Source organism: Paramacrobiotus metropolitanus, unplaced genomic scaffold (genome assembly GCF_019649055.1).
Source record: "Paramacrobiotus metropolitanus isolate TYO unplaced genomic scaffold, Prichtersi_v1.0 Parri_scaffold0000114, whole genome shotgun sequence".
Classification (NCBI taxonomy): Eukaryota; Metazoa; Tardigrada; class Eutardigrada; order Parachela; family Macrobiotidae; genus Paramacrobiotus; species Paramacrobiotus metropolitanus.
In genome coordinates, this window is record NW_026570334.1 from 337,028 (window position 1) to 352,846 (window position 15,819).

A 15,819-nucleotide genomic window follows, 5' to 3' on the forward strand; every position below is an offset into this window, starting at 1 on the left:
ACTACTTCGTATTTCATCCTACTGACATTTACCGATATAAACTGATTTTTCGGAACATTTTGTTATCTAAACTTCTCTAATCCCAGACACCTCATCAACCGCAATTCCATAGAATTCGTAATATTTCAAATTGCTGAATAACAACAACACCATGGAAAATTCTGTAATCTTTTATGTATTTAGTACCGATTATACAATTTGCACAAAAGACACCTTCCTTTACAAATACACAAAAGCATATATTTGAGTACTGACCATTGACGTACAATTTATCAATTAAACATCAACTGCAAACGCTTATTTCAGACATGTTAATCCAGGAATTTAACACGACATGATTTTCATTTTTATAGATCAGCACAAGTAGCTATGCTTTGATGACTGGAAACCATGTCGATGGCGAATTAACTCTCTTGGCCAGTCATTTACAGCCTTAACCTTTGGACTTTGATATCTTCTTTCTTCGAGCATGGCCTCGAATTGCTTGTCGTTTTTCTCGTTGGTGAAGCGGAATGGGGGGCATTTCGTCTGCCGCGGTCAAGCTGGGGTTCTTGTCGGGTGTGGCAGGTTCGTTTTCGGTTCTAAACCAGATGCTTTTTGTACAGGCATGTTAAATCAGCAGAGTAACTGCATGAAAACAACTAGGGTAACTGCTGCATGCCAACGGCAACAAGCAAAGAATGTTAGCGAAAAATGGACTCACTATGGCGTCTTAGTACGGTACAACGATACTTACTAGATTCCAAAGTTTCCAGATTCATGGGACCTTCTTCCGCTAACTTTTGGTCCGTCGGCATCAGTTAGGCTTCCTAAAAAGGCACAGGTATAAAATTAGTTCCAGTTCCCGAAATAATTAAAACTGAAATGATTGTGTACGGTGGTTCCCGCATTGAGCATCAAATTTTTCATGTAACCGTATATCAGTTTGTGCTAACTTACATTTATTACGAGTGTTTAGCAAATTAGCTGATAAAATTAAAGCGCTTTATAGTCTGATCCCTTGTTCCTCGCTAACCGTTAAATGGCGCTATACACTCTGAATACTCATTGTAAACGCAGTTGGAGCAATACACATACCGCAAACACCAGAATGGCAGCCAGCAGCAGCAAGGTCACGAAGACGCTCATAATGCCGGACGTGGAATGTCGAAAACGTTGAACAACAGAAATGAAACGATCAGAAAGTTGACTGTTTTGGAAATTTAGTTCAGCCAACGCTACCAAACGGTTTTATAGGGACGCCTGCGAGATGACGCTTGCGTTTTTGCCGATCTGAGCTCTCCAAACCGTGGCGGAAATAATGCTGACTTTTGGTGCCATTCACGGAATTTGCTCAGTGGTTTGTCAGAAATCGAAGCCTGGAAACTGCAAGTGTTTTCCGAACATCGGATGGTCCGGCTCCAGCACCTCCCGTATCCACTTGAAAATTGCAGCGGCAGCTGAAGCGAACACAACAATATGGATGCGCACTGTACAGAGTGTACAGTGTCATGTACAGATACAGTAAACATCGATTCGGATTTCTAGCATACGCAAGCAAAGTTATGGGGTTATCGGCTTCGATTCGGTATGGGTGTTGTTGTTGACGCCGCACCGAAGTCTTTTCTTGCTCTTGCTTTTAGTTGTATATTTGAACTATGTAAAGTTCAAGAAAGCTATGTAAAGCTTTCTTGAACTATGTAAAGATCTGCTTTAATTGCCAGTATGCGAAGGTTTTGTCTCCGAAAACAGGACTTTGTCAATCACACAGTAAACATTTTTCAAAATAACAAGCGTAGTGGCAACTTTTATAAAGCAAAACGATACAGCCTTTCACATTAAAATAATTCTAAATACAGTTATTTTTAAAAATAAAAACATAATAAAATTAATAAAACAAAAAATATATTAAATCGACAATAAACTTGAACATTTTTTTAATTAAAAAAGAAAAAAAAATTTTTCTCGACACTATTAATTTGTTTAAAAAAATATTTTTCTAAAAAAAATCGAAAAATTTAAAAAAACTCTACTAACGATAACTTGTAACTTTTAAAAGTAAAAAACAGAAAAAATAAATAAAAAAACTTTTTCTCCCCAAAGAGGATACTAAAATAATTTTTATTGAATAAATACAAGAGAAAAAAAAACTTCTAAAAAATAATGTTAGTAAAATCAATGTTCAAAGAGAAAAAGACAATCAATAAACATTTTCATAAAAAAAATTTTTACACGTGAGAAAGCCGATAAAATATCTAAATTTCCAATAAAACGAAAAGAATATCCAATAGTCAACATAACAGAAAAAAAAATTAATTTGAGCTCCATCAAGTAATAAATCTTTAGAGAAAAATCCAGCAGAAAATGGGAAACCAGTTAAACAAATAACACACACTAAAATTACTGAAATAGATACTCAATTAGAATAAAAAACTTTAGATGAATTATGAAATTCTTGGCTTCTATCATTGCCATGAATAAGAACTCCAGATCTTATAAAAAGAGAAGCCTTTAATAAGGCATGAGATGTTAATGAATAAAAGCAAACATAACAAGACCCATAGAAAGTGACCTTATTATCAACCGAAGTTGTCTCAAGGTTGAATAAGCAATTATTTTCTTTATATCCCACTCAAAATTATCAATTATGACTTACACTAAAAAGCGTTGATATGACTTACAATAAAAACGATATTTTGTATCACGGAGAAAATTGTTAAATAAGTACTTAATGGTTTAAATTTAATTTTTCGTAACATAGGTGCAGCGCAATCATCAAAACGAAGTTCATAAACGGACAAATAATTGATAATGCCGGTACAATAGAAATCTGAATACACAGACAATATGACGAAAAATGAGAAGTTTACTACATTGAAGTATTGGATATGAACAATTGATATCGTAATTAAATCAGAGCTTGGTTTTAATTCTTTTCCGCGAATGCAGATAGTAATTCGCTGTTGTATGTTTCGACAGGAAATATTTGTTTAGGAGCAAAAGTTCTTGCTCAACGAATCTTTAGCCTTTACGCTGCATTAAAGAACTGGCTTTGAAATTTTCACACCTACAGTTGCCAAAACAGTTAGCTGTCGAAGACTTGATTTTAAGAATAATCTTGGCTAGCTTTCTGAATATTTAAATGCAAATTATGCAGATATATGGTATATTTCAGGGCATCTTAACTTCTGTCTGCACAAAAGTAAAATACGCAATGGTTCAATCTTCGCCGTTAATCATGTAAATAATTAAACCTACACCTACCAGAAAAATGAAACAAACAGGAAAGTCTCGAATGACGCTCCTCGAAAAATGGGGGATACTGAACCTAGTTATTTTATTTACAATAATATATGCCCTACTAACGTTCCAAAACATATAGTATACCCTGCTTTTCCATATCTTTTCCGTACAGAAAGTTTCACAAAAGTTTCAAAAGTGTGCAAACTCTGATATTCATTTTTAAATGCGCGGGTACATTTGTTACGCTGTTACTTTCATCGTACGCATTTTAAAGGGACAATTTGTTCATTTAATTCTGATGTACGGATTAAGTTATAAGGATGTACAGTGAACGAAAAACACAAACACAAAAAAATTGTTTCACTTTTTGTTTATTGTTTATTGCATCCTGTGATATGATAGGTCTGCTGAATTTTATATGAATGTACAATCTGCTAAAAATTGTTATTTCGTCTGCCTTGCAGAATTTTTGTCGCAGACATTGTCCAGCAGTATGTAGCGAATGAATGGTTAGTGAGCTTCCAATATATTTGAGCAAAAGTCGGTCCCTGCACTGGATAATTTTAACTTATTCATGGTGGTAACAGACATTTCCGATGTCCGATCCAACTAATTTTCTATATTGCATGAAAATTATGGTTCTAATGTTAGTGGAAAGCATTAAAAACACTCCAGTCGCTATTTACCGGCAAAAAATTTTTCATTGTCCCAGGTGCTTCGAAATTCACTCTAGACAGTTGCGGTAAAATGCAGCGTTAAGCACAACAGTTGAACAGATATTATCTTGTCGGCTGTCACGGCGTTGCCACGATGCCATCAGCGCAATATACAGAGTACAGTGAATTGCGCGCTTCTCCGAAGGTTGATAACCAAGTGTTGTTAGAAGGCGAAGCCGGCCAATAGCTACCATGCTTTTTCAACAAAAACATCGATTCTGTTTAACAATTCGCTGGAATATATTTCGAGTGGTTTTTCGAGGAAAAAAACTGCCTCATTCGCAAAATTCTGGGTCCAGAGGACTATATAATGATCAACGCATCGCGTTTAAAATCATATCAGAACCGACATTACAAATTCGTACCTTCCTCCACTCGATACTTTCGCAACTTTTTCCGACTTTTCTGTAAAATGGCCGCTCGTTTCCTTTTTGGTCTTGTTTTCGTAGGCATGTGCGCTGTGGCTTGGAGTTTCCAGGGCAAAGCGACGTTTTACACTCCGGCGATGGGAGCATGCGGAAAGGTCAACCACGAAGACGAGATGGTGGTGGCCGTCAGCAAGGCGCAGTATGGAGTGCACAGCAATCCCAACAACGCGCCCGTCTGCAGCAAGTGCGCCCTGGTCAAGGCGGTGGAATCCGGTGAGCAGGTCAAGGTCAATGTGGTCGATCAATGCAACGGATGTGCCAGCGGCGCGATCGATCTGTCCCCGGCCGCCTTCGAGAAATTGGCTTCCAAGGACCTCGGCCACATCGAGGTTACCTGGAACTACGTTAAGTGCTGAATCAACTTTTCGCAGTTTTGTGCTTCCATTAATGATACTTTCCGGCCTGAATGCTGCTCAGCTCTGCTCTACCTTGCATAGTGTTAGTTTCCTTTATGAGCTTGCGCTTTTAATTACTAGTTTTTCGAGTTTATTGACGATACGGGGTCGTTTTTGCATTGGCGCCGTGTGAGTTGTGGTTCCATGAAAATTATATTTGGGACGGCAATTCAGAATTTGGTAGAAGAGAGTTCAGATCCTCGCTATCTGACATGAAACTGGTATATTACGATCATATAATCCAAGACCAAACAAATGGTATATCCACATGGTAATGTACAACAAGAAAATTTTTTGCTTGGTATCCGCAACATCAAGGTTTCCAGGTAGTTCAGAATACGCTGACACTGCTGAATCGCACCATAATTATAAACGTTGAGCGGCCTTCGGATCTTGTCCATGTTGATTCCTTTGGCCCGTTTGTGCTATACCTCCTGACAGTGAGTTAAAGCAAGCGGAAGATCTGCCGATATGCCACACATTTCGAAGCGGTTGGATGTAAATCTCATTCATGTCTTGGAAAATTCGAGAGGATATCCAAAATCAGAGTCATCATACGTTTCCCATAGCGACAATGGGAATACATGTGTAACGTTGGCATTTGGACAGCAAAGATCATTTGCGGACGGTACATACATTCAGCTACTACCCAGACCGCACTTTCAAAATGAATTTAAATAACCCCAATTGGAAAACGGTTTTAGTAGCTATCGGCACGAAAAAATAAGTACGCTCTAAGATAACAATTTTTGATTACATAGTATGTAAGACACACAGGATGACAATTTGCAGATGTGGCTAATCATTGTCTGGACAACAACTGGCAGGTAACGATGTTAACTGTAGTTGCTCTGACTCGACCGGAATATAAGATAGCCTAAAATAACCTGATACTAATAAAAGGACCGCAAAAGTGACTTATCTGGGCCCGGTCACCGGCTCCCGGCTCCGAAAAATTTCGTTTTTGCAAGAACTCAGGAAGACAGAGTAATCTGCAAATCTTGGGTATACTTCAAAAAATATTTTCATCGGCCATGGTTAAATGGGCGTGGCTAAACTTAATTCCCGTGTACTAATGCATACAGCACTATGTATTGGAAAACCGTAATAGTGAACCGTACAATGTCAGTGGTTTTTGACCAGTACGTGTTAATGTCGGACCGTACCAGTTGCCCAGTGGCTCGAGCTGGCACTACCCCATAGTATATCCGCTTTTCTTGAGCAGTATCGTCAGGATGTGCAGGTTCTATTCTGAAATTTGCAGCCATTTTGCTGGAAATAATGGCGTCTTTTGAGCTTTGCGTTGAGCGGACAGAACTGTCCCGTTTGCAACGTACGGCAAACGTAATCATCACGATCTAAATTATAATTCGTGTGCAACCTGTTGAACTACGAGTAAACAATCATGTTTTAACTGGTGCTATTTTGTGGCGAGTAAAATCACGCGTATGTGAGCAACATGTAATTACGCACGTCGCGCTTCCGTAGCGACGAACGAGGTTGTGGTTCAGAAGCCTTTGTTTGTTTGTGGAACGTCGAACGCAAATGCAAATACTTTGTTTTCCGACTCTGTTCAGATTTTGCGTAGGGATGACGAATAGGAAGTCCGGACTCTGGAGCTTGTTATCCACAAACAGTCACATATTCCACAATTCTTGTTGCTCGTAACTTTCGCCGACCTGGCAAAAATTCAGAATTTGTGGTATACTAACCCTCATATCTTGATTGTTACCGCAGTTTCCTGAAATTAATAAAACGGCTGTATACCCCGTTAAGCTTCCGGTGTTTCCATTGGCACCATATGAGCGAGCGGCTATAGGACGAGGACGAAAACTGTTTCTTAAGTATCTGAAAAAGCAGTACTGCAGTGATGCTGCTGTCTTCCAGTTAAAGCTTATCCAGGTGATAGTTCTGGTTATTCTGTTATCACCTGGTTTTGTTAGGGGAAGAATTACAGTAACGTAGGATTTTGCACAGCTTACATACTAGATAGCAAGTGTAGGAGTGAGTAGGTGTGGACCAGTGATACTAACTGTGGAAGCACATACATGTACAGATGTACAGTGGATGAGGTTAATTAGTACTGCTTTCTATAAGTTTTACCGTCATGTAAGCAGCAGTCGCGTTCAAACTGATTGATTAAGCCATTTTGATTATTTGGCAGTAGTGCATCCATAAAACAAAATAAGCTTAGGTTTTTGACACTAATTAAAATGACTGAAAATTAAACACTGATAATATGTAAAACAAAATGGTTAGCGTTGTTTTAAATCCTGCTCAGTAGCACGCGCATTCAGTGTTCCTAAAACAGCAGCATAATTTTCTCTGACGACCGATGAATGTAATCGCGGTGTCGAGAAGCTGTGGATTGTAGCCCCCAGTCGCTTTGCAAATTTTCCTGCCAAAGAAGCGTAATCATCTCGCCGATGGCCGCTCCAAATGTTCCCGGCATCTCGACTACCATGGGATACAAACGGTATCCCATATCATCCATGAAGGTGTATTTTACGGCGCTTGGTATCTTCCGCCAAATTTATCACATTGCCGGATTTCCGTTTGAAGCCGCTTGATTGGTTAACCTGTAAACGGTTTGATAGGTTAACCAGAACTCCGGGATGGCTTAAACGCCTTACCTTTCCGTGTAGTTCCCCTTCGACATCGAAGAGCAGTCATTCTTTTAGCAAGATCCCTTGTTAATAACAAGTTAGATAACAAATTGTTAAGTTAATAACAAGTTGTTGTTAATATTAAGTTGTTATTACCGCGTATAAAACCTGTGCGTGTTTCTGTGAGTTATAATTTTGCCAGAATAATCCGTATCACTACCGGGTAACACAGAAGAATGGAAGGCTTGGCATTACACTGAACACTACCACGGAATAATTTATTTAACGCAAAAACAGGCATGCACTGCAGGCGTCAAGCAGGTCCTACCGTAAATTAGAGACAAGATATTCAAACATAATTAACAAAAGCAGCCAGATAACAAATAGTAGTGCATTGACGATTGATTTATCAACAAGATTGTTGATCTGCATGGACGTTGTAGTTTCTTCGCACTGTTCTTTCACGGAACTTAAACAGAGCGATTCAACGTCCAACATAATGTTGTTTGGCAACGCTCTACATGTTTAACTGCCAGGTGGTCCACGCACTGGAGCTGGATAGATCGTATTCTTTTGGAATACCGATTCCTCCTTATGCCAAGCCGTACATCTTTTCCAGATGACATCAATATGGTACCGCAAAGCCGCGACACCCAGACAGAAAAAGACCGGGTCTAGTAAGGCCTGCAGCGGATACAGCACCGATGATACTTCCTTAAACACCAGCATTTCTTTTCGAGGAATAAAGTTAAGGAGAATGAAGTAGACCAGCGTGGGGATCCAGCACAAGACAACACTAAGAGTGAACAAGGTCAAAATAACAAACGGCCGTGCAGTTATGCTTCCGCGGCGAGTAACCGGGACATGTACAGCGGACGATGATGTATCCTTGATATCCGTATTACCGCGCGGGACGGTGGTGGTTTTTCGTTTCTGCAACGTTTTCCACAACAGCACCGGATAGCACACGGGAATAAACACCTTGGGCAGGTCGAACACAACCACGGTTGTAAAGGTCGCCCATTCGATCTGTCGAGGCGTGTTGATCCAGCACTCGCTGTCCACGGGGAGGCGATAATACAGCGCATCCAGTATAATGCCCGGAAGCAGCACAATGTGCACGTAAATGACTGCGCCCAAGCAGAATGTAACCACCAAACGAATGCCATGGTGACGGCGGTAGGAGAGTGGTCCGAACAATGCCCACGCGCGACTAAGAGTCACCAGCAGATGTAGGTGCACGGTAGCAGCGGCTATAACGTAGCCGTTATACAGTCGTACTGTGCAGGCTGCGTTGCCCAGCGTCCATGGCCGATACATCGTGGGAGAATTAGACATTTCCAGCGTGTTGAATAACGTCCCATATGCGATGTTGCTTAACAGTATAGCCACTACATAAATGTTAAATGGTGTGCGGAGTTTTTTCTTGTGTAATATCATGAGCAACACACTGACGTTGGCCAGCAACGTCGTCGTTGTGATAGTGAACAGCCAGTTCGATAAAGGCGCTTCGCTATGATTGGTATTCGTGGATGAATTGGAAAAATATCCAGAAACGTTGAAAGTGGTGTTCCGTGCGATAGACATGGTGGAATGTACCGTCACAACAGCAAAATACGTTGGAAATGAAATTGTCTGAACCATGTAACAACGTTAAATAACACCGATGGCGGTGCCTAAGTTATTTGGTTCTATATTCCGCGTCGGCTTACGCAGGTTGCTTTTCACCTTTCCAAATCAAATATCTTGAAAATCACGAAGTCCTATGACACTTCCGCTCTTGGGACAGATTTATCCCGTTTTTCCGATGTATGGCAAATGTCAACAAAATTCTCTGAATCGTGACTGGCATGTAAGGGATAATATAAGAACTCATTTGAGTTAGTGCATTATTGCGGAAGTAAAAGCGCGTACATTGGATAACGCGAAACGCAGTTTCCACGCTGGGTTAGTGGAGCGGTGAACGAGCTTGCAGTTCGCAGTACAATGGTCTTCGTCTTCGTACCTACCATATGCATGCGCTATCGGAAGTGAGTGCCATCACCATGTTTGGTGATCCAATGCATATACATGTTCGTTGGCGCTAATTTGTTATATCTATCGAATACGTACTGTGCCGTAAATCTAAGGAACCAGACTTTACACATGGCACGTCTGAAAGGTTATGAATGATGGAATAGATTTTAAATTAGGTACGGACGGACGACTCCCAGAATTGTCGTTACGTAAGGCTTTAACCGACTCCGAAGAAAACGAAAGCTCTTGTTTTACTAACAGAGCAAAATAGTAGGAAAGAGTTCTATCCAATCCAACAGCGACGACAAATACAATCCAACAACGAGGAAAAACAATGCCGATGCCATGGCAATACTTGATTATACCGTTTAACTGTTTAATATCGAAGTGTCTCGGGGCAACGGTTTTTATTGGAACTGTAGTACTTTATACTGGTTTTGTTGCCTGGAAATGGAATTCCACCAATAAAAACACAATATCGCGAAAATAAAAAAAGAGTTGTTTTTTTTATCCTTCCTGAAATTTGAATGGCCCCTTGGGGGCCGGGGGTCTCTTCATGGTCGCTTTACCTACTTTGTTCGCAGAACATATTCTAATTCAGACTGTATGGTCTCAGTTTTGCTCTACTACTACTAGTAGTACAAAATTTGCCATGAACGTGAAAGCTGCCAACATTCTTCACCCTAACGCACGGTTTCAGTAACTTACTTGCAGTTGCAAGCACCTGATTTGAGGAAAGAAATCTACTTTACTAAGTCGATTCCGTCATAACTTTTTCTTCCAACGTTGTACCGTAACAAGAACGATAACAATTAGATTAAGGGGAAGATGGTCGTGATCTGCTTTCCTTTTAACTGTATTTTACGCTTTTATTGTAATTTTCGAGAAGTTCTCATAGAAACTATAGCGTTTGCTTTTTTTGTTGTCGACTTGTTATTGGTAGGATAAGCTCGTATTCTTCAATTAAAATACGTGGCTATAGTCTGAACCTTTTTTGCTGAGCATTTTGTACGGCGGTTCAGTACTTGTAACCAGTAACAGCACTTCCGATCCTGTCCTTGAATCGCAAGTTATAATAAATACACTTAAAATAAAGTACTCGTAATGGATGGTGGGAACACTAGATGCAGTCGTGCTGATTTATTTCAGCTGCACGTTTAGTTTCCATGACAATGGCCGTCACAATCAAAATTGTAGCGTACACGGGTAAGTACAATAGTGGACCTAGACAACGCATGGATAATTGCTTTAGAACCAATTTACGGGATGTACATCCGCACACAACCTTTGCGGCGAAAGGTTATTACGCAATGCACGGTTCGCATCGGTTAAACAACGCATGGATAGTTGTTTTAGAATTAGATACTGTGCAGGCCGTGGTGTACAAAACTGTAAACTGCCAAGAGCCAGATGTGGAAACCTACCCTGGTTTGCACATTTTCAAACAGATATTGCGCAGACAAACTGTTTTTACGCCAATCTGTGCAAGAAATTTGTTTTGGTTACATGTTGTCATAAATTAAGTGAGAAAGGTTTTGGAAGTAAGGTAGGGCAGGAAAATGAAACGGTCCGGGCACATACAGTAGTAACAGTACACAAATTGGGCACCCTATTGATACTATTTCTACTAACAAGTAACATACAGCTAACATATTGCCGCTAGCTTAAAAATGACCTTTGTACAAGCCATTCATTTTGTTCACCATTCATTTCGTCACCATCCACTTAAGCGTGTCTTACAGTTTAATTGACTGATCTTACTACACTAAACTGTATTAATCTGTTCTTCTAAGAATTTCTAAGCATTATGATGTTTTCTTATGGTTTTTCTTATGTTCTCCAACTTGTGGTTTCTTAGGTTTCTTTATGCCTGATGTTTTCCTTTCTGATGTTTTCCTTCGTTTTCTTATATCTGCGCCGGTCTTTTCGTTTTCCGGTGTTTTCTTAGGTCTTTTATGTTTTCTAATGTTTCCCTTACGCCATTACGATTTAGGACACTAATATACAGCACTAGTATCTGTAGTGTAAGCTATCGTTGCAAATGCAGTTCAGTGTGCGCTGTGGGCCGCATAAATCCGTGTCCCTTCATTTGGTCCACCACTCATTTTGTCCACCACTGATTTCGTCCACCATTCATTTTGTCCACTGCAGTATATTTTGTCCACCATACAGTTCGATGCACACTACCGAGTTCAATTTATACTTTAATGCACCTACGCAACGCAAACCCTGTGCTGAGAACGATTACAATGCTTTAGGTTTGCTTAGGTTTCGATTACAGTGCTTTAGGTTATCTTGGGTTTATTAAGTTATTTTATTATGTTGGATTCCGTAGGTTTATTAGGTAATTCTAGATTTTTTACGTAGTAATTCTCTTCGGTTTTAATGGTATTCTTCGGTTTAAACGGTTCTCTGTAGTTAATGCGTAAATAATTAGTGGACGAAGTGCTTGGTGGACAAAATGAACGGTGGACGAAGTGCTTGGTGGACAAAATGAACGGTGGACAAAGTGAATGGTGGACAAAATGAATGGTGGACGAAATAACAGGAAGCCGCATAAATCGAACTCGTTGACGCTACGTACTGTATCACGTCCTAGGGAATTCGTTTTGCACTGAAATACGCTTACAGTTTACTCGTATACAAAACGTACGGTGGACGGAACGAGCGGTGGACAAAATGAACGGTGGGCAAAATGAACGGTGGACGAAACAATAGGAAGCCGTTCGAAATGATGTCTAAGCTATCCACTGCGAGCAGTCCTCCTTGCATTGATGTGACTGACCATTTCCAAATGTACTTGCAACGATTACCGTGAAAATGTTTTACTATAATTTTTGCTTGTGTACACGCATCCGTCCAGGAAAACCTCTTGCGCAAATTCGACGATGACTGCTTCGGCTGTTATTGTCATCGGATGTTTTTTAAGGAACCATGGCATCGCATTCATGTACAGGGGTGCCACGCCAAGTTTGGGCACTTTTTTTCACTATTTTCCACAGGTCACCCATCACAAATGACTAGCTCAATACATTTTTATAGTATTGCCATATGTATCTACCTCGTTTTGGACTATCGTTCCTTACGCTTAGAGCGTGTCTCGAATTGCATCCGAATCTAGAGCAGACCAGTTTTAAAATGCTGTTTAACCCATGTCCCTCCTTCCGAATTGTAATTCGCTTAAAAATTCCATTGACATCTTTATCCAAACTAAATAAATTTGAAGCGTTCGCGATTTAAGGCTCTTGCGAACTGTATCTCAGATCGTTCGATTACAACCCAACCTACGTGACCTTTGAGATGTTACTGTGGGCATAGTTAAAGTAGAGAGTGACCCTTTGTACACGCTTGACCTGCAACCTAGTGAAGTTTCGACGATCATATTTTATAAAATCTCATCTGAAGGACCCTAAGGGACGGTGGTGGGATGAATTTGTATTGTTAAAATTGAAAGGTCAAACTCCGGGTACGTGAACCATAGTGCACTGCACACCGGCAGTGCACGCATTTCTTATAAATTCTGTAATAGAGCAGCTGCAGAATCGAGAAATGCGATAAGCTGCATACTCGCTGGCAAAATTAATATACTTTGAGTTTGATGGATTTGGTTCACCTGATTTGGTTGTAAAAATGTATGCAAAAGCTCGCATCGATTTAATACCAACGTTGTAATTTGACGCTCTTTGATTTAGTAAAATTATCTGCCAAAATAGACGGGAAAATGGAACGTTGAAGTGACATTTGTGGAAGATGATAAGATACAGTACTAGTACCTATTGACGTAATTCGTCAACGGCTTTTTACTTCTTGAAACTACTGCGAATTGCGAAACCCATCAGATTCCGTTGCGTGCAATTTTCCGCTGTTGTTAACTTGTTATACTTTACTAGTTGCGTCGGTTAATTAACTATCTTACATTTTTTTCGAAAGGCTTCTCTGATGTAAACATCAACAACACACAATATCGCCAACTTATATGTTGGCGATGCTGCCAACAGCTGCAGAATAAAATCATGCTAAAACTGCTGAACGAAATTCGCATTTACGCCAGAACGTTTTTCTTTGTCATAGGCTTGCCCTGCTGAGAAAGTCGCGAAATTCATTATAAACAGCTCGGACGCAAAATGATACGAGTACCATGGAAATCGCATCACATTAGTGTTTTATAGATACAAAAATTAAAAGGGTCGTTATAAGAATAAACAACAATGTGTATTTACAGTTGCTGTCAAATATACTACGTATTGGGACTCTGATGCGAATTGTATCTAGGTCAAAACTCTCGAGTGCGCAACAACTCACGCACTGATTTGTGAGTCAGTGAGTCAGATTCGCTGATAACGCAGCGCGCATTGGTCAGATGGAGAATCAGTTGCTGAATCAGAAAACCGAGCTGTTGAGCTCGGTTTTATAATTCGTGCTCACATTCATGAACGCTTGTCAACTCTTTAAAATTATCCTGCGCTGCTAATAAACGTTCGTAGTGAGCCAGGCTGCATTAAAATGTATGTAATTACGCTTGCTTACTGTAGTTCGTCATTAAGTTTTAAGGTAATAAGGTTTAATTAATTGACTTAATAATTAATTAACTGATAGTTTAATTAATTGAGCGAAAATTTGATGAACTAACTAGAGTCATTCACGCCTAATTAGCACATGTAGCACCTAATTAATTAGCGAATCTGCCCCTAATTAGTAATTTTGCACCTGGTTTTTTTAGCACCTAATTACCAAATTTATTACACATGAAGAAAAAATTAATATTATATGTCATTAAGCTATGTGACATTGTTTTTCTTAAAAAGTTTGCGCTTGTTGTGTTGCGTTGTCCATGGTAGTGAATGGCACTGAAGGCACATCTATTGCAGAATTCACGGTGCTGTCAGATCTGGTGTTTATTTCTACGAATGTACCCGTTGTCAGTGGTGGGAACATTTTATGAATTTTTTTCTCTTAGTCATAGCGGAAAGATGAGTAACTGATACGTCGAAACGTCGAAAGATGAGTAACTGATACGCAGCAGTCGTGCCGCAGATACAAGCGGGCTGCTGATATTTGACAGTTTTATTATAAGCCAAGTTCGGACAGTTGCATAAATAAATTTAAGAAACATTCGTACGTCACTATGTTTTCTTTAAACACTTTTCTAGTGCAACTTTTTATTGCAGATCTAATGATGTCAGAACTGAAATCTTCTGACATGTCTCTAAGCAGATAGGCGGTGATTAATTGGGCGGGGCGTTGGTCGTTTTTAGGTTGATTATAAGTGCGCCTCTGCAAACACCACAAAGCGGAATTTATAAGAGAACTTTTTTTGAAACTGTTTAACTATCCGAAGGGTGTTTCTTGCGGTTCAACAACTCAGCTAGCCCCACGCGATCGATCCTTGACGTGACCTCAAAACAAAGTTCATCTCCCATAGACTTCTATGCTATAACACACCTGCCGTAGAACGCGGTTGCATAGCACACAGATGTGGAGGATTTGATGCTGACTGTTTCGATGGGTGAAACATAAATCAAGGTTCATGATTTTAGTGAATAGACAGATATCTCCCACACAGGCGGGAAGATGCAAGTGCCGGACAAATGATAGAAAAATCCAACAAAGCGGTGACCAAAAAACGTTAATATAGATATCAGAACTCGTCAGTACGGAACGTATCGGGCTTTTTGTGGAAACGAAAAACCTAAAGTATACGCACAGTCATCTACAGCCCTGCCGGGCCAAGCTGGGACACTTGCATAAACTAAATTATAAAATATTTTTATTTCATCTTTTTACTTTTATCATTGAATTGTTGGTGTAACTATTTATTGTGAATTCAGAACTGTCAAAACCGGAAAGTTCAGGTCTGCCAGTAGCGAGCCAAGCGGTGATTTAGGGGGCGGGGTGATGGTCTGTTTTTGAGTTCTTATAACTGCCCCTTTAGAAAATTCCCCGATCAATATCTTCTCGTGGACTTTTTTGAAATCTATTGAGAGACCTAAAATGTGTCCATCACAAGTTGGCAGAAGAATTGTGTTCAACCAGTTCTCGCGGTCGGTACGAAATTAGGGATCGCTCCCATAGACTACTATGTTATAACGAATCTTCGGGAGAGCAGGGTTGCTTAGCACACATAGTGGGGTAACCTCGAACTGATTTTCGAGGGACGACACACGGATCACATCATTCAAATTTGATCATTTAACTGACATCTATTGCACAGAGTGGGAGATAGTTGTGTCGAATAAGTGGAACAAAAAACCAACAAAGCTACAGATAAAAAAAGTTTTAGTTGCTGTTTGAACTTTCTGGGATGGAATACCCCGGACTTATTGTGAGGATAGCGAGACTTGAATCAACACTATAAGCTTCCTGAACGAGATTTTACGAAAACAATTTACATACGGCTCCCTGCTACTGTACGGCGAGAATGCAGAGGGCGTCATCC

At 40.0% G+C, this 15,819-nt stretch overlaps 1 protein-coding gene across 1 annotated transcript; it reads left to right on the forward strand.

Moving 5' to 3' along the window:
* The first annotated feature begins 512 nt into the window (after positions 1 to 512).
* LOC129598114 (papain inhibitor-like) lies at positions 513 to 4,722 on the forward strand. The gene is made up of 2 exons (XM_055495867.1): positions 513 to 567; positions 4,388 to 4,722. Exons 1-2 carry the CDS (start codon positions 513 to 515, stop codon positions 4,720 to 4,722), a joined length of 390 nt encoding a protein of 129 aa, XP_055351842.1.
* The last annotated feature ends 11,097 nt before the right edge of the window (positions 4,723 to 15,819 follow it).